Raw genomic sequence first — 22,018 nt, forward strand, 5'->3', positions numbered from 1 at the left:
CTCCACAATATTTCAATGAAAGGTAAATCTGCTTCTTGCTTTATTATAATGTTATATACTGTCTGCTGTTCTGATTCAATCATGTGGATGTACAAGATATCTAATGCAGAAGAAAAAAATAGGTTCTTACCTGTAACTCCAGATCTCTAGTGATGGTATATTTCATATATGTTCACATTCAACCCTCCCTCGTCCCCAGTCAGAGACTCAGTCCTTTTACATACTCTTCTCACACTTGTGCTTTGAAATCTGAGCTGTGGTAGCTTCTCGGGGAAGTAGGAGAGCTCAGCATTTTCTCCTCAAGTTTGGGTTGCTGCATATTAGGTGGATGTGCTGCTAAACACTGTTTTTGTGGCTTATGGCCAATTTCTCATTGTTTGCTGCTACTTACATTTACTGGGCGTTCACAGCCCGACTATATGGGATGAATCAAGCATATGACTATATGAAAGGTACTAATGCTGGAGAAAGACACTAATGCTGGGTTACTAAGTAACTAGATTCATCTGGTAGGTTGGTTATTTTACACAAAAGACAGTAACTGCAGCTTTTTCTCCTGCAGAGATTGATCGCTGTGCTGTGTTCCCGAACCTCTGTGGTGCAGGTACCTGTATGAAGAAATCAGGCGGATACACCTGCTTATGCCATTCAGGCTTCCGGTTGAGCGCAGGACGGAACCGCTGCATTGGTACAGGATCATGGAGAATGAAAAATAATATTAAAGGGCAAATGTGGCATAGAGTGCTGGGCGTCTGTACATCGACCAAAGTCATAGTTCAGAATGGAGGAATGTGCCAAGGAGGGTAGTGAGAAAGTGTGTAGTAACCTCTGGCGCAGTTGGTGGCCTGCTGACATGTTCCCCCTCCCCCCCCCACCCCCTCCCCACTCCCACGTCTCCTGGAAAGACAGTGAAGCTTGATGTAAATCTCTCCATGCAGGCACAGATCCAATCTGTGGATGGGTCGTGTTTTGGCCTGCTTAAGATGCTGAAATAGTTCTTGCCCCTCTTATCCATCACTCACAGAAAAACAGTGTCCAGGCATTGATAATCTCCAGGTTGGATTACGTGAATATACTCTATCTGGGGCTGCCTGAGTATCTACTGACTAGACTGCAGGTGACTCAGAACGCCGCAGCTAGAGCTATACTCCTGCTGGGTCCCAGAGCCCGCATGGCTTCACAGCTGAAGTCTCTTCATTGGCTCCCTGTCCGCAAAAGGATTCATTTTAAAGGCATAGTTCTGGCTTTTAAGGCTCTGCAGTTTAGGAGCTGGGTACATTACAAAAAGAGTTCAATTTTATCATCCACACCGTGCACTCAGGTCAGCAGCGCTGCGACTGGCTCAGTCACTTAGATACTTTCGGGCACGTATGGGGGGCCGCTATTTCCAGGTGCAAGCAGCCAGGTTGTGGAACAATCTACCGGTCGATCTAAGGTTAACTCAGGATCTCCTGGGGTTCAGGAAATCTCTAAAAACGTGGCTGTTTCAGCTGTAAACCGCAGTGCTTGGCTTCCCCTCCGGGCTGATTCTTCATCCTGCTTCAGCGCCGGGACACTCAATTGAGTAGATGTGCACTCAATAAATAAACGTTTAACATAACATAACATAACATAGCATAACATAACATAACATAACATGGGCGTTTTATTGACTATACAAAGGCGGTTCCACGATTGGAAACATGCGCCAGTCTTATTAAATTCATTGTGGTAATTGTAGTTCAAAGCAGTTTGTGTCTTCACATTTGTTTCAATATTCGCTGACTGAACAAGCACAGCTTATGCTGGGCATCATATTATGTATGTGTGTTTCATTTTCATACTTTTGGTGCGTGTCAGAAGAAAGCAGTCAATAGTGTAGGTGTGCATTTCTGCTGTAAGTTCCGATTAAGTACCTATCAAATCTCCGGAGATTTCACAGAATGCAGAGACTGCAGGTGTAATACATAGTGCATGTGTTTGGTATAAATTGCAGGGATGTAGCAAACATTTCTGGTTTATATTACGTAGCACATGAATACTGCACAGGGCAGGGATGTGAACATGAACCAAACTGTGGGCACAAGTCAGAGAGAGAAGGATCATAGTACAGGTGAGGGAATGGAACGTAGGACATCAGTCTGGAAAATGACTCAGAGTGTAGGAACTTGACTCAGTTGGTAGTACCTTGAAGATCTGAACATGGCACTGGGAGTGGAAACATTGCTCAGAGGGGACAGGAGTATTGCAGCCCATGAAAGTGTGACTTTAAATGTGGGTACATGAGCTACAGCCTTGAATATACTGGGAATGTTCACGTGGTTCATCAGAGGTTTTCTCTAAATTCACATTCTCCTTATGCTATTTGGTTTTGCTTCCCTTTGTCATATGTATATTGTTGGTAGCAGCCTTGATCCATCCTAAAGCTCTGTGTTCTTCTTGAATAACACTGTATGGATCATGAATCTGTCATGTATAACTCCAATCTAGTGATTAAGAAGTCAGTTCTAGATTTTAAAAATAGGTTTCTTCTTAGCCAGCCAGATGCGCTCCACATTGCCAGGAAGGTATCCTGCTCCAATGTGTGTTCATTTTATAAGAAAAAACAATATTTGTAGTTTTTTAAGTTAGAAGATGTGTCTTCTCTACTGCCCACGTACCCAGTAAAATCTGACATTCTAAATCGAAAAGGGCCGATGTCCTGCATATGTAAGATAAGCTTATGTTATGCCTAAGTCAAACGATGGGTGACATTTTTTTATTATTGTATTGCTTTCCGTACATATATTCTGATAGATACATCTGCCAGTGGATTCCTTACCTTGTGAATATCCCCCTTGCCTCAGCAACGTTCGGAAAATTCTTTGTAGCACGCCGGCGTGGAGGACGACATAGGAGCAAGGCATCGCGCGCGACTCCGTCTGACGTCACCGACCCCATATTAGGCCTACGTCGGTGTGATGACATCAGTTCCCTTTTTTCTGCGTCGTCGACGCTAACGGTTTCTGGGATCTTCTGTGATTCAGATAGTGACTTTGTTACTATTTGTGTGTTACTGTGTTTCTGTTCTTCGTCGAAGATGTCGCCGAAGAAGACGGGGTTTAAGCAGTGCGGCTCGTGTGCCCGGATGATGTCTATGACAGATCCTCACGACGATTGTTTGTGGTGTCTGGGTTCAGACCATGATGTCAAAGGCTGTCGATCCTGCTTTAAGATGAACCCTAAGGCTCTGCGAGAACGAGAGGCAAAACTTCTGCTGGCAAAGGTGAAAGGTAAAGAAGCCAAGCAGAAGTCAAGATCGAAGTCGCAATTGAGGTCGAGGTCGAGGGCCAGGTCGGAGTCGGCATCGAGGTCGGCTTTGGGACATGCTTAGGGGTTCCTCGAAGAAAAAATACAAGAGGAAGAAGCATAGTTCAAGGCATCATTCTGGGTCATCGGACTCGAAGAGGAAGTCTTCTTCTCGAAGACATAAAAAGGATTTTGTGTCTCCTTCTCCTGTTTGTGAGCCTGAAGTTGGTGCCTCGCCTGTACGATCTCAAGAGAAATCTCCGGATCCGGAGCTGGAACCGAATCCGGATTGGTGTCAGTCTTCGGAGCATGAAGAAGACGTGGAGATTCCTCGGGCTCCGACTCCGGTGGATAACCCAGAGGGTCAAGAGGAGCCGAATCCGGAGCAGCCTCCTTCGGAGCAGCCATTGGGTTCGTACCCTCCCTTTCCTGGTCCTGGTCAGGACCCTACGCATTTCCTTAACCCCTTCGATGCGGGGGATATTCCCCCGCTGTGCTGGGGGGGCGCTCACAGCGCTCACATGCTCATGATGAGCTGAGCTCGTCATGAGACACGGCGCTCCTGTGCTCATGATGAGCTCAGCTCGTCACGGCCACACCCGTTCCCGTGGAACGCTCAGCACAGCAGGGGAATTATCCCCACATGCGAGCGTTCCACGGCTCATGACGAGCTGAGCTCGTCATGAGCACCGGAGCGCCGTGGCTCATGACAAGCTCAGCTCGTCATGAGCTTTCAAGGGGTTAATGCCATGTTTGGAGTATATGCGAGGGCAATGTACCCCTCTCGTGCACCTGCGGGTCCCATGGGTCCATTGTCGTTTAACTTGGGTGTCCCTTAAAAGTTATTTCTCCGGCGCCTTTTCTGCCATTTATGCCGACGCCATATCCACCTTGGCTCGGTACGGCGCCGCCGAGGTCATCGACTTCGCACACGGCTTCGCCGGCTCCAGAGCAACCTCGGGATTTGGATCGGGGTTCGACGCCGGTTCCGACTTCCCATCCTCCAACTGTTCCGGTTCCTCATCCGATGCTGGTTCCGACTCCGTTGGTGTCATTACTGGATCCGATGAATTCGGTTTGTATGGAGTGGTCGAGGCGTAGAGCCCAGCGTCTCCTGGAGGAGAAGGAATATGAGGACTCTGCTGTGGAGGAAGGAGAACTTCAGGAGCAGGAGGATTTTTTTGTGGATCTCCATAGTGCAAGTGATCTAGAACTTTCTCCAGAATGGGGGTTGCCTGCAGTTTCGGATTCACCCTCTAAGGATGTGGCCCCATACCATGTGGTTATTAAAAAGGCTGCTGAGCTGCTGAATTTGACTTTACCTACAGTGGAGTTCAAATCTAATATCCTCACAGAGGTTTTACATTTGCCTTCTTCAGTTGTTGAGCCGACTCTGCCATTCACTGAGGCTCTGACTGAACCAATTTTGGAAGTCTGGAAAAAACCATTATCTGCTCCTGCGGTGTCCAGATCAGTGGCGAGGAGATATAGGGTGGCACCTGGTGACCCTGAGTTCTTGACTTCCCATCCTTCGCCGGAGAGTCTGGTGGTGCAAGCCTTTTGTTCGAACAGGTCAGCAGGCTCTTTTCCCCAGATACCTGGAGATAAAGACTCAAAGAAATTAGATCAAACTGCTAAAAAGGTTTTCCCATCAGGTAGCATGGCTCTAAAGTCTACGAATGCTACTTGCCTGCTGGGCAGATACGTACATGCCTTAATGGATTCGGTAAATCAATTGTTATCTAAGCTTCTGGAGGAAGATAGAAAGAACTTCAACGAGGTTGTCTCTGACACTCAGGCCGCAGCCCGCCAGGTTATTCCGAGTGGCATGGACACGGCGGGCTCTGTGGCTAGGATAATGGGTTCTTCAGTGGCCACCAGAAGAGCCGCTTGGCTAAAATCTTCTGAGTTTTCAGCAGACGTTCAGGCTGCACTTATGGATTTGCCTTTTGACGGCACTGGCCTCTTTGGAAAGAAAGTGGATGCGGCATTGGAGAGGTTCAAAGATAGCCGGGCGACAGCTTGGTCTTTGGACCTGCAAACTAGAGGAAGTACAGGGGCTTTGGGAGGTCCACTTTTCGTTCCTATAAACAAAGCCAACAACAGCAACAACAACAGAACCCTTTGTATAAGTCATACAGAGGTAGACAAAGGGGTTGTGCCCGTGGACGTCAGGCCTCCTCCTCCTCTACTTCCTCCTCTAATACCCACCCCCCACCTACAACAGCAAAGCAGCCCTAGATCCACCATTCCGGATCATGCGGGTCCGGTAGGGGGTCGGCTTACTCATTTTCTACGGGATTGGGAATCGGTTACATCAGATCTTTGGGTTCTCAATCTCTTAGAAAATGGGTATGCACTTCCTTTTTAGGAGTTCCCTCCCAATTACCCTCCTTGCCAAGGTTATTGTTCGGAGGACCACCTGCTTCTCCTGCAGGAAGAAATCCTGGCACTGTTCAGAAAGGGTGTGATAAAGGTGGTTCCGGAGCAGGAGAGGGGTCAGGGGTGCTACTCCCGATATTTCCTGATCCCCAAAAAGGATGGCAGACTTCGACCAATCCTGGATCTCAGGATCTTGAACTTGTATCTGAAACTGGAAAAGTTCAAGATGCTCACTCTTGCGCCAGTTCTTCAAGCGCTGTTGGAAGAAGACTGGATGGTGTCGATCAACTTGCAGGATGCTTATTTCCACATCCCATCCTGAAGTCGCACAGGAAGTATCTCCGTTTTACGGTGGGGTTGCAACACTACCAGTTTGCGGTCCTTCCGTTTGGACTTACTACTGCGCCTCGAGTTTTCACCAAGGTGATGGCAGTGGTGGCAGCACATCTCAGGAGGTCGGGGATACCTGTATTCTCGTATCTGGACGACTGGCTGATCAAAGCGGAGTCGCCAGAGAAGGTGCTCCATCATCTGCAAGAGACAACTCAGTTGTTGCACAGGTTGGGTTGTTCGATAAATGTACCCAAGTCTTACCTGGTGCCCTCCCAGCGCAACCTGTTCATAGGTGCAGTACTGGACAGTACTGTATGCCATGCATTCCCTCCTCCTCAAAGGATTCGCGACATACAGGAAATGATTCCTTTATTCTACAATGGAACGGTTGTTCAAGTCCTGAAGGTCCTTCGTCTGCTCGGTCTGATGGCTTCTTGCATTCTGTTGGTCAACCATGCACGCTGACACATGAGGGCACTCCAGTGGTGCCTCCGCAGGCAGTGGTATCAGCACAACGGAAATCTCAGGGAGTCAGTGAGGATCTCCAGAGAAACTGCAGTGGATTTGTTTTGGTGGAGCATGGAGGGCAATCTGTCTCAAGGAAAGCCTTTTCATCTACCTCCTTCGGTGGCCACAGTGATAACAGATGCATCCACTCTAGGGTGGGGTGCTCATCTGGGGGATCTGGAGGTCAAAGGGCTTTGGTCTCCAGAGGAAAGGTTGCTTCACATCAACCTTCTAGAGTTGCGGGCGATACGTCTGGCGCTCAAGGCCTTCCTGCCTTCCCTTCGCGGTCAGTCGGTTCAAGTCCTGACGGACAACACGACCGCGATGTGGTATGTCAACAAGCAGGGAGGAGTAGGGTCACAGTGTCTCTGCAGAGAGGCTCTGCATCTCTGGTCCTGCGTTCAGGACCACCAGATTTGTCTGATGGCAAATCTTCTGGCCGGAGTTCTGTACGTACGTGCAGACATTCTCAGTCGGCAGTTCTCTGCCGACCACGAGTGGAGGCTCCATCCAGAGGTTGTTCACGCCATCTTTCAGATGTTGGGGACTCCTCGGGTGGACCTGTTCGCCACTCGCGAGAATGCTCACTGCCTGTCATTCTGTAGTCTCCAGTATCCGATGCAAGGAGCTTTGGGGGACGCGTTTCAGTTGAGTTGGGGAAGTCAACTCCTTTACGCGTTTCCTTCCATACCCTTGATTCCTCGGGTTCTGAGGAAGATTCGCCAGGACCGGGCCCAAGTCATATTGGTCGCCCCGGATTGGCCAAGAAGGGTGTGGTACACGGCTCTACTCCACCTCTCCTCTCACCCGCTGCTCCGTCTCCCTTTCAGGGCAGATCTCCTCTCTCAGATTGAGGGGCAGGTTCTACACCCCCACCTCCAGACATTACACCTTCATGCCTGGAGATTAAACGGGGCAACCTGAATTCCTTTTCTCTCCCTCACGATGTGGTGGATGTCATTCTTTCGGCCAGGCGTGACTCCACCAAGTCCATCTATTCGTATAGGTGGTCTAAATTTGTTGTTTGGTGTAGGGAGAAGGCTATTGAACCTTTGAGGGCTCACTTGTCCGATATTTTGCAGTTTGCTCTGTCTTTGGCGCAGCAAGGATTTGCTGTTGCCACAATCAAAGGTTACCTTTCGGCGTTGTCGGCATTTCTCTGTTTGCCGGATCAGCCGTCTCTTTTTAAATCTCCAGTGGTTTTGAGGTTTCTGAAGGGCCTCACTAATCAGTTCCCTCCTTCTCCATTTATCGTGCCTCAATGGGACTTAAATCTTGTCTTAACATTCTTGATGGGTTCTCCCTTCGAACCCTTACACAAGTGTCCCATGAGGCTTTTGTCTTTTAAGACGGTCTTCCTAGTTGCGATCACCTCGGCAAGGAGGGTAAGTGAGCTTCAAGCTCTTAGTTCTAAACCCCCATTCCTGACCATTCATGCTGATCGAATGGTTCTTAGGACCAGGGCTGCTTTTCTGCCTAAGGTGGTAACTCCCTTCCATCTAGGACAGTCCATTACCCTTCCTACCTTCTATTCTCCCCCTCACCCTTCCAAGGAGGAAGAGAGACTGCACCGTCTGGACCCTAAGAGGGCGGTGTCCTTTTATCTTGATAGAACAAGAGACTTTCGGGTGGATGACCAGCTGTTTGTTGGTTTTGCTGGCTGCCGGAAGGGTAGAGCGGTGCACAAGCGCACACTTTCCAGGTGGATAATTCTGTGCATCAAGATCTGCTAATCTCTGGCGGGTAAGGACCCTCCTGAGGGTATAAGAGCTCACTCTACCAGGTCAAAGTCTGCTACTTCTGCGTTGTCTAGAGGTGTACCTGTTGAGGACATTTGCAGAGCCGCGACTTGGGCCTCCCTCCACACTTTCGCGAAGCATTACTGCTTGGATACCGAAGTGAGGAGGGACGGCCACTTTGCGTGCTCTGTCCTCCAAGATTTCCTGGTACAGCAGAGTGGACACCCTCCTCCGGGAGTGGGGACTGCTGTGGGACTCTATTCACAAGGTGAGGAATCCACTGGCAGATGTATCTATCAGAAGAACAAGTTACTTCCCTTCGGTAATGCTTTTTCTGGTAGATACAGTATCTGCCTGTGGATTCCTCACTGACCCACCCGCCTCCCCATTGTCCACTCTGCTTTACCTATGCTTATGTACATTTTTGTATATTTATGTATATGTTTGAAATACACTATGTGTGTATAATTTTGAAATGTATGTACTGTGTACAATGGGTTTGTATATATCTACTGTCATTGGTCCGTCTGGGTGCCTCGAAGGCAGGGTAAAAAAGGCGGAACTGATGTCATCACGCCGACGTAGGCCTAATATGGGGTCGGTGACGTCAGACGGAGTCGCACGCGATGCATTGCTCCTATGACGTTGTCCACGCCGGCGTGCTACAAAGAATTTTCCGAACGGATCTATGACAGAATTTCGACCTACACAAATATCGGCGTAATTATATCGATTGCAAGAATATCGACGCCCTATGTACAACATGGTAAGTACCAAAATATCGAAAAAATAATATCGATGTTAAAAATATCGTTGTCATATATAGCAATTTTTTTTTGGTTTAAAATAACATGAAAAATACTGTAAATAATACTTATAAATTACTTAAACATATTTAAATATATTTAATAATGGTAAAAAAAAAATAATACATATTTAATTAAAAAAAAAAATATTACCAAATCATATATAATATATACTTACTTAACAATAATTACTATTCCCACTCCAGAGGGTGCAACAGTAGAGAAAGTGTTGGATAGCGTAGGGGTAAAAATTACTATTCCCACTCCAGAGGGTGCAACATTAGGGAAAGTGTTGGATAGCGTAGGGGTAAAAATTACTATTCCCACTCCAGAGGGTGCAACAGTAGGGAAAGTGTTGGATAGCGTAGGGGTTAAAATTACTATTCCCACTCCAGTGGGTGCAACAGTAGGGAAAACTGACCCTGAACCCAAAAAATATCACTTTAACCAAGAACTGAAAACTGACCCTGAACCCTAAAAATACCCCTTTACCCAAAAACCCAAAACTGACCCTGAACCCTAAAAATACCCCTTTACCCAAAAACTGAAAACTGACCCTGAACCCAAAAAATACCCCTTTACCCAAGAACTGAAAACTGACCCTGAACCCTAAAAATACCCCTTTACCTAAAAACTGAAAACTGACCCTGAACCCTAAAAATACCCCTTTACCCAAAAACTGAAAACTGACCCTGAACCCTAAAAATACCCCTTTACCCAAAAACTGAAAACTGACCCTGAACCCTAAAAATACCCCTTTACCCAAAAACTGAAAACTGACCCTGAACCCTAAAAATACCCCTTTACCCAAAAACTGAAAACTGACCCTGAACCCTAAAAATACCCCTTTACCCAAGAACTGAAAACTGACCCTGAACCCTAAAAATACTCCTTTACCCAAAATTAATTAATATTACAATAAAATTACTTCCCACCCTATTCCCCTATAAACCCACAACCCGCTCCAGTAGTAAAACATATAATTTACTTAAAATTATACATAAACTATCAATTAATTAATCAATTAAAATAATTCATTTCCAATTAATATTTAATTGCAAAATAAATTAATCATTAAAAAATAATTATTTAATTACAAATAAATTACTTCCCACCCTATTCCCCTATAAACCCACAACCCGCTCCAGTAGTAAAACATATAATTTACTTAAAAATATACATAAATTATCAATTAATTAATCAATTAATCAATTAAAATAATTTATTGCCAAATAATATTTAATTGCAAAATAAATTAATCATTAAAAAATAATTATTTAATTACAAATAAATTACTTCCCACCCTATTCCCCTATAAACCCACAACCCGCTCCAGTAGTAAAACATATAATTTACTTAAAAATATACATAAATTATCAATTAATTAATCAATTAATCAATTAAAATAATTTATTGCCAAATAATATTTAATTGCAAAATAAATTAATCATTAAAAAATAATTATTTAATTACAAATAAATTACTTCCCACCCTATTCCCCTATAAACCCACAACCCGCTCCAGTAGTAAAACATATAATTTACTTAAAAATATACATAAATTATCAATTAATTAATCAATTAATCAATCAAAATAATTCATTGCCAGTTAATATTTAATTGCAAAATAAATTAATCATTAAAAAATAATTATTTAATTACAAATAAATTACTTCCCACCCTATTCCCCTAAAAACCCACAACCCGCTCTGGTAGTAAAACATATAATTTACTTTTATATTTTTTTTATTTATAAAAACAAAATAAACACATATTATAACAATTAATTTAAATACTTAACTAAAATTTCTAACACATATTAGTAAATCGAAATTACTTACATCGATATATGAATGAATGAATAACTTTATTGTGTGGTTACTTAAAACCATTACATTAAAACCAAAGTATAAAATTACAAAAGTTAAAACCAAAGGTGTTTCTGCGGGCAAGTTGTCAAAGTTCAGAAGGGTACACTCAGTCCGTGATCGGGGCGGGACACCCGATGCCCCACAACAAGGTCTCTATTCCTGCGTGGCCTTGGCGGCCATCAACTCGGACCGAGTCTGTTGTATGAATTTTCCAAATGAGGCCATCTGTTTTGGTATGCTCAAGGTGAATAGTTGATGGATTGCTTCCTTAGCTGTACGTGACCCGGCGTCCCTTAGAATGGGCCTGAGATAGAGGGTGCGGGGTGCACGGAGGGCAGGGCAGCAGAATAGTAGGTGGGCCAATGATTCACGTTTATAATTACAGAGTCTGCATTCCCGAGGCCCCGCGCCTGCTGTTCCCGGGTGATATAGTTCTTTGAGCGGCAGGGGGTGCAGTCTGTAGGCGAGAATCTTGTGGAGTGCTGAGAGGCCCACGGCCTGCGTGAGATGGTTTCGGGGGTTATGCACGGTGTGCGGCAGGCATAGGGACTCGTGAAAGGCTCTTTTCGTGAAGGACTCCAGGTCCAGGTCCCGGGAGCGTGCACGCACTTGCTTTTTTGTCACGTGTTTGATGGTCGTGTAATTGACCAGATCTGGGTTCCACGACTCAATCGCCAGATTCAGTTGCGTTTTGGCTGTTTCAAGGATGGCTGACCAAGGGTTCCCTGGTTCAATAAAGATGTGTTTCAAGACGGCCTTCAGTGTGTTGTCGCGTGCCGCTGTTGTGAGGTAGTAATATTTACTTAGGGCCGCCATCTCTTCCAGCGTTTGTTGGTTAAGGGCGAATTCCAGGAGAATTAGGGTGTTTCTTGTGCATTTCGGTAGATGGTATAGTCTCTTGTATGCCCCGCAGTGAATTTTTTCCATCTCCTTATTCAGTTTGCCTGGATACGCCTGTTGTGCGTAGTTTAGGGCCGGGATTAATTTGGCCTTGAGGAGTCTTTGGATGGCAATTGCTGATTGGCTGTGTAGGGAGGCTTGTAGTTTGCATAGGGCAAAGGTGATGGTCTTCCCTTTGCCCTGGATTTTCTTTAAATGTGACCCGGACAGTCCCGATTCATGGAAGGTGACCCCTAGGTACACGTATTTCTGGATGCTGTCCAAAGTCAAGTGGCCGAGGCTCCATTTTGCTCTTTTTTTTTTGGGATAGTGCCCGAAGATAACTATTTTTGATTTTGTCGGATTTTCTACCAGTCTGTTTTTATTGTTATATATTGCCAAAGCGGTGAGTGCCTTTTGAAGTCCTATTTTTGTGTGATCAAGGATTACGAGATCATCCGCGTACTGCATGAAATGTATTTTGATTGCCCCGATCTTTGAAGTTGCTAAGGCGGCCCCAGTCAAGGCCATCTCCATGTCTGCTGTATATAAATTGAACAGCAGGGGCGCCAACACGCACCCTTGTTTTAAGCCACGGTTCGTGTCTATCTTGTCGGTTGCAGATTCATTAGAGAGTTTGATTCTTACCCAGGTGTTTTGATAGAGGGATTGTATCGCTCTTAGCAAAGAAGGGTCGATGTTCCAATGGACCAACTTTCTCCATAAGATGGTGCGGTCTACTCCGTCGAACGCAGCTGAGTAATCGATGAAGCAGGCGAATAATGGGAGGCTTTTGCGTAGCCGTGCTCGATTGACTAGGTAAGAGAGTGCTGTGATGTTATCTACAGTCGAGGAACCTGGTCTGAAGCCGGTTTGACAGAATGGCAGAAGATTTTCTTTACTTGCCCAGTCTGTGAGGTCCTTCAAGATGGCACTTGCATAGGCTTTGCCCTCGATGTCCAACAGGGCGATCATGCGGTAGTTTGTTGGATCCGATTTGGTCCCTTTCTTATGAATTGGGTGCAGGAGTGAGCCTCGCCATGAGTCGGGCACGGCCCCCAAAAGCCAGCAGTCAGAAAACAAGTAGGTCAAATTTTCGGACCAGAATTCAATATTTGTATTGTGGTATACTTGTATAGCGCGACCTGTCACCACCAAGGGCATCCTGGCGCTTTTGACCCATGATCCAAGCGAAAGCAGTAGCTCAACCTATCCTGGGGAAAAGGTAAGTTTTCAAAGCCTTTCTAAAGGCTAAGAGATCTTCAAAGCTTCTCAAGGATATTGGCAGAGAGTTCCAGAGTTTGGCCGCCGCTACTCTGAACAATTTGAACAAGTGGCCTGGGAGGCCGTTAGGGCCCGGTGCTCCGTTTGCTCTGATTATTTTAAATATTTTAGACACTAGAGATTTTCCGGGGGGGGGCATTAGGTCGGTGATTGTGACTGGATTCACTTTTGGTGGAGGCGTGTTGTGTGGCTGGGTGATTGGTCCTTCTTCATAGTAGAGCGCTTTTACGTGAGAGACCCAGACCGATGCCTCAAGGGAGTTTTCTCTATGGTTTGTGCCACGACCAAGATGGCTTATGTAGCTCCAGAACTCTTGTGATTTACCAGGGCTCAACAGTTCGAAGATTTTCAGCCACTGTGCCTCGCAGTGATTACGCTTTGCAGCCCACACTTTTTTGGAGTGACTCTTTGCGGCCTCCTGCAGTTGAATTTTGTTTTCGGTTGTGCGGTTTTTGCTGTGGGCTTTTCGTTTTTTGTTTAAGTCCTTAGCACTTGTTTTAATTTCTACGTTGAATCCGAAGGCCGTCGGAGGGTGCCAGTGAGTTGCCCTAGGTTTGTCCCCGCAACCCCGGAATTCTGCCGCTAGGGTCAGGGTGGTTCCTTCCCATGTTGCTATTGCCTCCTGGTTGTATTTGCGCGGGGGCCAGCCTGCCCACGTGTTTGCCCAGTTGTTAAAAGTTACGGTGGCTACCTGTCCCCATTTGATTCTTCTAGGCAGCTTTATTAATTCTTGGCCGTCCGATGCCCCGATGCATGCAGGATTGTAGCGTAATTTCACTGATAGGTTCATAGTGATTGTTAGAGCTGCGTGGTCGCTGTCGTTGCGATGGTGAACCGTGAAGTTTGTCATTTTGTCGTGCAATTTGTCGCTTAAGATGATATAATCGATCGTCGTTTTATTGTTGTACGTGTGACCGATCAAGGCTCCCGGGGTGTTCTTTAAGAGCAGTGTGTGGGCCGTCGCCAGTTTGTAGGATTTCAAAAGATCATTCAATGCTTTAGTCGCCCCACGCTGTTGGTTTTGCTCGGTAGAGGCCCCTATGTTGTGGATGTTGAAGTCACCGAGGATAATGCTATCTAATGATAGATGGCATAGCAGTAAAGTTTCGAGATGGTTTGCGAGTGAAAGCGAGTTAGATGTGTTCTCCTGTGGGTTATGGTAAATATTGATTAGTAGTATGGGGGCAATGCCATTGGTGGAGAGGGGGAATTTCAGGAAGCCCGCCTGAAAGTTGTCTGGTTGATTATGGAGTTCCATGAATTCGGTATTCAGTGAGTGTTTTTATATAGATGCAAGACCCCCCTGAGGGTCTTCCGAATATATTGGTCTTTTTTGCTGCTTTGCTATATTCTGCGTATCCTCTTAGCGATAGCGGTTGGATCATCCAAGTTTCCTGTGTGCATATAATATCTGCTAACTCCAAGAATTTCACCGCGACTGGGTTTAGTAGCAGCTTTTTGAGTCCTGAGACGTTCCACGTCAGTATTTTTAAACTCTCTGTAGTTTTCTTTTTTTTTAAAGTTTTTACTCGCACGCTGGCAGTGTGTTGATTACATCGATATATATGCTATCGATATAAGTAATTTCGATATTACTTACCTTAGGGTCGATATTCTGGCCATCGATATTCTGGACATCGATATTCTGTCCCTTCGATATTAGCAACTCTATATAAGTTTAAGTCGAAATTAAAGATTCGATATTTTGACTGTGTACTTTTCCGAACATTGCTGACGCAAGGGGGATATTCACAAGGTGAGGAATCCACAGGCAGATACGAAGGTAAGTAACTTGTTCTTCTTGCTTAAGATCTGAACTTGAAATGTTGTAATCTAAGTGTTAGATTTCGATGCAGCACGACAATGATAGAGTGACTGTATACAAACAGTATTGAAGTCATCTACATGTTTAGCTTTCTCTACTTAACTTCTGGCAAGTTTACACTCTCACTCCAGTGAATGTCGTGAGAAACCTCTGAGTAGGGGTCTACTTAATTGAACATATAGGAGGCCAAAATACCGTAACCAAGTCCCTCACAGGTTAGCCCTACACAGTCTAACCCCATAAGCTAGAAGAAGAGCAAAATCAGATCAACAAACACCCTCTGTACACCTCTGTCATCAGGAGACATTGTAGAATAAAAGAGACAGGTTCTAGGAGATTGCCTAGTTCAAAGGCGGAATTATATTGACAATCAATTTAATGGAGTAGTTGTAAGAATTCATTGCGAAATTAATGAAAGATTATTGATCTTAATAATCTTACAATTTGTTTGCACAAGAGTGTTGGACGAAATGGCTTTCTGTCAATTGTGTCTTATGGAGACGTGAGGCAGTGGCTTGTTGGTCTTATTTTTGCTCTCTTTATGGATTCGTGGTTAGATAGTGTGGGCATAATTCATGGTTGATTTGTTCAGTTTGGGAATTGGAGCCGAAACTATTCTGTGGCCTCCTATGTGCTGTATCAGATGGAGTTCTTGGGACACTTTTGTTTTGTTCTGACTGGTTGCTCTGCTTCCCTGGTTTTAATGAATAGAACACCCTCTTCTTTTTAGTTTTGAAAGCTCTAGGTGCAATACCGCCAGAGTGAAACACGTGTTGGCTGACAAATTCTCGAGCTCACATGTCGTGCACGAAAATCTGTTTGGAAGATAACTAGAATAAAGGCATCGAATTCTACTCTTCGCTCGCCTTTAGACTATCCCAATTTAGGGGTTTATTCACAAGCCCCTTGCGCTGCCGGTACGCCACTTTTTCCCACGTTAAAAGTGGCGCACCGGTGGCGCAAGGGGCTTGTAAATAAGCCCCTTAGTATATACAAAGAGTTGCGCCAGTCGTTTTTGCATACCTTGAGTTGGTTCACGCAACAACTTTATTCTGGATCCGTCGTTAGGAGGTGACGCTAACTAAAGGCCACTCGCCCTCTTACTTTTGAAATGGGTGTGGGTGTGACTGTGGAAGAACGGGTTCATGTCTGTCCTGCTGCTCCCAAAGGGCTGGGAGTTTAGTGTGCTCAGCAGTGGGAACACTGTATTTGTTGACCAGTGGCAGTACCAGTATGTCTGACTCAGCTCGTGTTGTTTCTCCAGATGTCAATGAGTGTGACAGTCCTCACGTGTGCCAAGGAGGAAGATGTGTCAACACCCCTGGCTCCTACCGGTGCGAGTGCGATAGGGGACACACCAGAGTCTGGGGAGGGCACTGTGAAGGTGAGTGTCAAAAAACAACTTCCCGCAACTCTTGGATATGCTTCCTGATTTTTGTCTGATTGAAAAATGAAAAATGTCCAAATACAGTCAACCATTTTAAAAGCGCAGTCATACAAATCCCAGTTACCCATCTTCCCCACTTACTTATGTTGTAATCACCCTCACTTGCGAGCGCTTGTATAGACAAACAGACCCTGTCTTTGAGCTCCTGCCTGTCCCTCACACTTACCCCGGACTCAAATATTGCCACGTGTGGCCTTTTACCCCAGTGCCAACTCATAAAGTGACATTAAATGAAATTATATCACAGTAAGTAGCGTAAGATGGTAAATGGTTACAGAGTATCTGAAGAAATTGTAAATAGAGCGCAAATCTACTTTTCATAACCCACAATTATGCAATTTTATTTAAAAAAAAATACCTTACACAATGATAGAACATGTTTCTGAGTGGATAAAATTACAACTAAAACGCTTCGAAATTTATATCATTACCTCAATCATATAAATGTTTAATTGCATATTTTAGATGGAATGAATTTACTTGCTGGATCAATATCACAAAAGTCCTCAGTTAGAGTGGTTGGATAACATCTTTGGCTGTCTTTCTGGGATAAACATCTCTTAGAGGTAGCGTTTGAAATGTGCCACCAATTGGTTTTCATGGTTAATAAATTTACAGTCACTCAGATTATTTGAGCGATTGGTGGCCAGAATATGGTGCGTAAAAATGCAGTTGCGAGTTCAAATTTGGTCAAATATATACAGAATACCAGAAATGTCGAGGAAACTATATTTAGAAAATGCATGCATGTCATAACGCACAATAGAGGATTTTTGATTTTGTCTACCTTTGAAATTTCTGAAGTACTTCTGAATATTACCCAGAAATGTTTTACTACTACAGTCCGTCGAAACTCCTGGTGCATTAGAATGAGTGTGATGGTAAACATGTACACCAATCAGTTTGACAGTACTCATCATGGCCAGCAGTGGCACAGTTACTACAGGAAAGAATGCCCTATTGGTCAGAATGTCCAATCAGCCCACCACATCAGTGGTACCCGTTCGGCAAATACCCACCAGCAATCAGCCTTGCTCACTAGTCACCAATCAGCAGCTAGTATTGTTCATTATTTCATACATCAGTTTTATTTCTGCCAGGATAGCTAAATTACCCTCCTTCTACCTACCAACAATATGCTAGTGTCAACCCCAGTACTTAGTAGTGTGCCACTGTCTTATCATCACTCAGTATTGGATGATAGTCACCCAACTTAATCAAAACCCTTCTTTACTCAGGTGTTGTAATGTTCAACAGGGCCCGTGCACAAGTTCAGTTTAAATGTGGCATCTTTTTAGGCAGTGACTTTTTGCATACTTTGTACGTACATGATAATGTGCTAAAAAAGTGTTCTACTTTCAAGCACGTTTCTTCGTAAGCATTTTATCACAACACTGTACATTCTGTTCAAGGATAAAGTACACTAAGCACGCTGCCCTTGCATTTTCTTGTCTGTTTGGAGACAGCTCTGATTTGGAAAGACAAACAATAACATTAGCCAAGGACCGCGAACAGAACCAGATTTTATTGTATAAACTGCTTCCGAGCTTAGCTCGTAGAAGAGCCCTTCCATGGATTATCATGGACGTTCACCTGTGACTGATTGCCAGCTCTGCTGACTTCCATAACTTTCTTGCAAAGGACGACGGCCTGTTCTACGCCAGACTGGCTTCCTGATACATCACACGCAGGTAAATGGAGAGTTCAGCTGCTCCAAGAGATCTGGTGAATGCACTTCTTACTATGCTCTCTATAATATAGTTAGTGTTAGGTAGGGTTATCAGTATGCTGTATATTCATATAATCACTGCAATAAATAAATATAATGGTTGGATTATCCATCTTCTACACCATTCTTGTAATGCTTGTACAATGCTTTGTTTCCTTCTACTAATAATTGCAGCTCATGTATTTTACACAAGAATCCAATTGCTTCAATAAATGTTTGAAAATGCAAATGTGTTTATTTCTTGTGTCTCCCTTTGGGCATGCCTAAGGTAACAACAAAGGGTAGATCTGTTTCCAAGATTTCCTTTGGGAGAATTAGAGTGGTCATGTTTGGAGGTTGCAGACACCATCGGGTACCCTGTCAGGTTTAGGGGGTCAGATGCCGTACTATGAGCTAGCCAGATATTGGGCCAACATTTTCTGATTATATGCATGGACTCAGTCCACATATTTTGATGCATCTGTTGTCCAAACATACAATCTTACTTAGTAGGAACCGTACAACTTGGTTCATCATGCAACATTGTGCATTGAGTTTGGAGGCTGCCAATTGTCTCAGGTCACTGCTGTGCCAAAAGTTAAACTAAAAGGTATTTGGGGACTGGCTGTACAAGGGGAGGTAGTCATATTTTGACCACCGTACAGAATTTTAATTGGCCTAAATTCCCTGCTGGTTCTGGGAAGTTCTGTAACTTGATGGCCATTGCGTGGATTTTTCCAAAGTATTATTTATTTTACACTATCACCATCTTGCCTTGTGCAATAGGGAACCCTTTACTTAGTGTTGTGCGTTACTCACCCCAGGTATCAGCATTGTGGGTCAGTAATGTGGGCATTGTGGGCAGTCATTTGTGACACCCAACACCAAGTATTGTACAATACTTACTCCCTTGCCCAGTTAGGGACAGCAGTGAGTTTGTGCAGCACCCTCTAAATCACTCACATCAGCTGACATTCTGCAATAGTCAATCAGGTAGGATATACCAAGTGTCTTTGAACACTGAGTGGAGTACATCGGTTCACATTAGTTAGTGGTGTGCACCGATGTTCTGTCTAATTACTTTTCTTTTTTAAAGCGTCTGTATTGGTTTTATACCTCAACCATACCAGATACACATTTCATAAAATAGATATTTAGGCCTATAGAAATGGACCTCCCAAGGCAAAACATATGGACGAAAGAACTAAATATAAGCAGGAGTCAGACGTTCCAACAATATTTTGACATTAATGGTTATCAATATATATCATGGATTAAATCTATTAATGAGATAAAACAAACTACGATCATATCCCCTGTATAACGAGACACAGCCTTTAGTCCAGCTTTTGAATAGCACAATGCCACATTATCATTGTAACCTATTAGACTTTCACCAGGACTTCCCAGCTCCCAGCACACCCGATCCGATAGTGAGTACACAGGGTTATATTTAAGCGAGGATATGTTTCAGATTTACCCTGTAAAATACAATCCCATGCATCAAGCGGGGGGTCCCCTATACTTTCTTCTATTAAGGGCCATTAAGATAGGCGTCCAATTCATCGCTATGTTATGTTTAGCTATAATCGAAATGTATTCAGTGAATGTACTTGCCTGCTTCTCTGACTTGGTTCGGTGAAAATGTACCCAACAAACAGTTCTGAGGGTCGAAAGGTATTGTGAACACAGTAACCTCTTTAATGGCAGCCAGCCAGTATTTTGTATGTGACAGCACTCCTAACCATGTGATAAAACCGAGCCATCACCTGGGCAGGCAGGCATCATCTGCTCCTTGATCCATCCTAGAAATTCTTTGGTGGATGAGTTGGTCTAATGAATAAAATGGATTTGCATGAATTTAAAGCACTCATTTCTATTCACCGACTGAGCATATTCTAGTATTTTCACCCAAGTTTTATCCAGTAACTGCACTCACATAAATTCCCCCCACACAGCCCTTATTCTGGATGCCTCCACTTGTAAAATTGGGTATAGTGTTTTGCACATAATTGAGGCAGCGTGTGTAGCATGATCAAGAGTCTGCACCATTGAGAATGTGTCTGGGGTTCGTCCAGATACCTGAAGGTGTCAGGCGTCCAGGAAGTTGTGACATCCACCCACACTTCGGGGTCCCCATCTTTATCGCCTGAGTAGGGAAGAGGCTGGACTTTCCCCAATTTATCAGGAACCCTGATTCTTTCCTGAACTCAGAGAGGAGTGCCCTGGCTCCAGGCATAGCAGTTCCCGGATTGTGGAGATAAATAAGGAATCATTTGCATATAAGGTGATAATGTGTGGTTTGTGTAACAATGTGACAGCCCCGTCAACTGACTGTTCCCTGAACGTGGACGCCAGTGGCTGCATAGCCAAAGCAGAAACCTATCGGAAACTGGACATCCCTGCAGTGTGCCCCTATGAACGCCCTGGTTCTAAAAATTATGAACCCTGGCAATAGGGTTCTCACACAACAATTTCACTCGCTTCAGTAAACCCTCTCCCATACTCAGGTGTAACGCTTAGAATAAGAAAGGCCACACCGACGTATCAAAAATATTTTCTGAATCAAATGAAACTATTGTTGTCAATTGTGATGTAGGTATCCTATCCATTACATGAAAGAGATGCCTCAAATTCATATGTGTCTGCCTTCCAGGAATGTATCCTCACTTGTCAGGGTGGACCAGAGAGCAAATGAAGAGTCACTCTATTTGCCAGCAGCTTCCCCAAAATGTTGTCCTGTGAGTTAAGGAGAAAGAGAACCCTGTGTGAACGCACATCAAGCAGGTCAAGACCTGGTTTTAGTAGCACCACCAGTGTTGAGGTACGGTGGATTCTGGCAATTCCCGCTTCATGATCGGGTTTGGTGCATTGCCAAGAGTTTGGACACTAACTAAGCTATACAGGTGGAGTAAAATTTAGGTCGCAACGTTTCTGTGCCAGGTGTTTTACCCTTGGTTAACATGTCTAAGCCAACTTTAATTTCCTGTGTGGTGATGGACAGAAGCAATCCGTTTTTATGACACCCATGACCATGTTGTAATCCCCACCCATCACACAACATGCATCCCAAAACATAAACATATACGGGTTCAGGGCTTCCAAATATTGTACCTGATTACTGTTAAGAGCATATAGGCCTATTAATGTCAATCGCCCACCTTCCATGATATCACAAATAATAACAAACCTGCCACCCAAATCTATGTATAAAGAGCCCATCGCAAAGTCCTCTTCAGGTGCTATCTATATTAGGGTCTCTCTAGCAAATGCTGAACTTATAATGCTGTATAACTGCCCTGGCCATTTCCTGTGTAGTTTGGTAAGGTCGGTGGAAGTCAAGTGTATCTCCTGCAGGCATGCCACCTGAACCCTTTTACAATGTGGATAAGTGTATACCCTGTGATATTTCAAGGTAGTGCCCATACCACTAACATTGCAGGTAATACAATTGAGGGGGACAGTCATATGTGAAACATTCTTCCCACCCTGCATGTGAAGGAATAGATTACTCTTTTGACCTGGACTCCAGGCTGTGTCCAGTCTACGAAGGAGTGCACCAGTGTCATGATTTTAAATGTTAATATATGCTTGTGATGTGCCCAGTTGTAAAACGTTCCCTCCCCCCAGCTGACGTTTGATTAACTACCTCAGCAACTCAAACATAACACTCAGTAAACTGTATAGAATTTCCAGTGGAGTTCTTGTGGTGCATGTGTGACCAAGTAACTATTAACACTGGCCGAGTATGTGAGCAACCACAAGAACAAGCATTTGCAATGCAATAGGTCTCGCATTAATTAGGTTTGAGCTATTGGCATTGCTAAATATTGCTACACTAATTGCTACAAAAGTCTATAAATTGTAGGCCAAAAAAATGTGTATTTATTTTTGTAGCAATGGTGGCATGCTGCTCTTTAGATGAATATGTTTAAAAGTAAAGTGTGCCATACTGCCAATGCTGCAATAGT

At 44.3% G+C, this 22,018-nt stretch overlaps 1 protein-coding gene across 2 annotated transcripts in view; it reads left to right on the forward strand.

Annotated features, from left to right (window-relative positions):
- LTBP2 (latent transforming growth factor beta binding protein 2) overlaps nucleotides 1-22,018 on the forward strand; it is a 1,419,414-nt gene that overhangs the window by 1,000,058 nt on the left and 397,338 nt on the right. For both annotated transcript variants that reach the window (XM_086937485.1, XM_086937488.1), the window contains exons 14-15: nucleotides 563-688; nucleotides 16,157-16,276. In XM_086937485.1, the coding sequence (XP_086793611.1) occupies nucleotides 563-688; nucleotides 16,157-16,276 (246 nt within the window). The remainder of the gene's footprint in view (nucleotides 1-562; nucleotides 689-16,156; nucleotides 16,277-22,018) is intronic.

Source organism: Lissotriton vulgaris, chromosome 9, assembly GCF_964263255.1.
Source record: "Lissotriton vulgaris chromosome 9, aLisVul1.2, whole genome shotgun sequence".
Lineage (NCBI taxonomy): Eukaryota > Metazoa > Chordata > Amphibia > Caudata > Salamandridae > Lissotriton > Lissotriton vulgaris.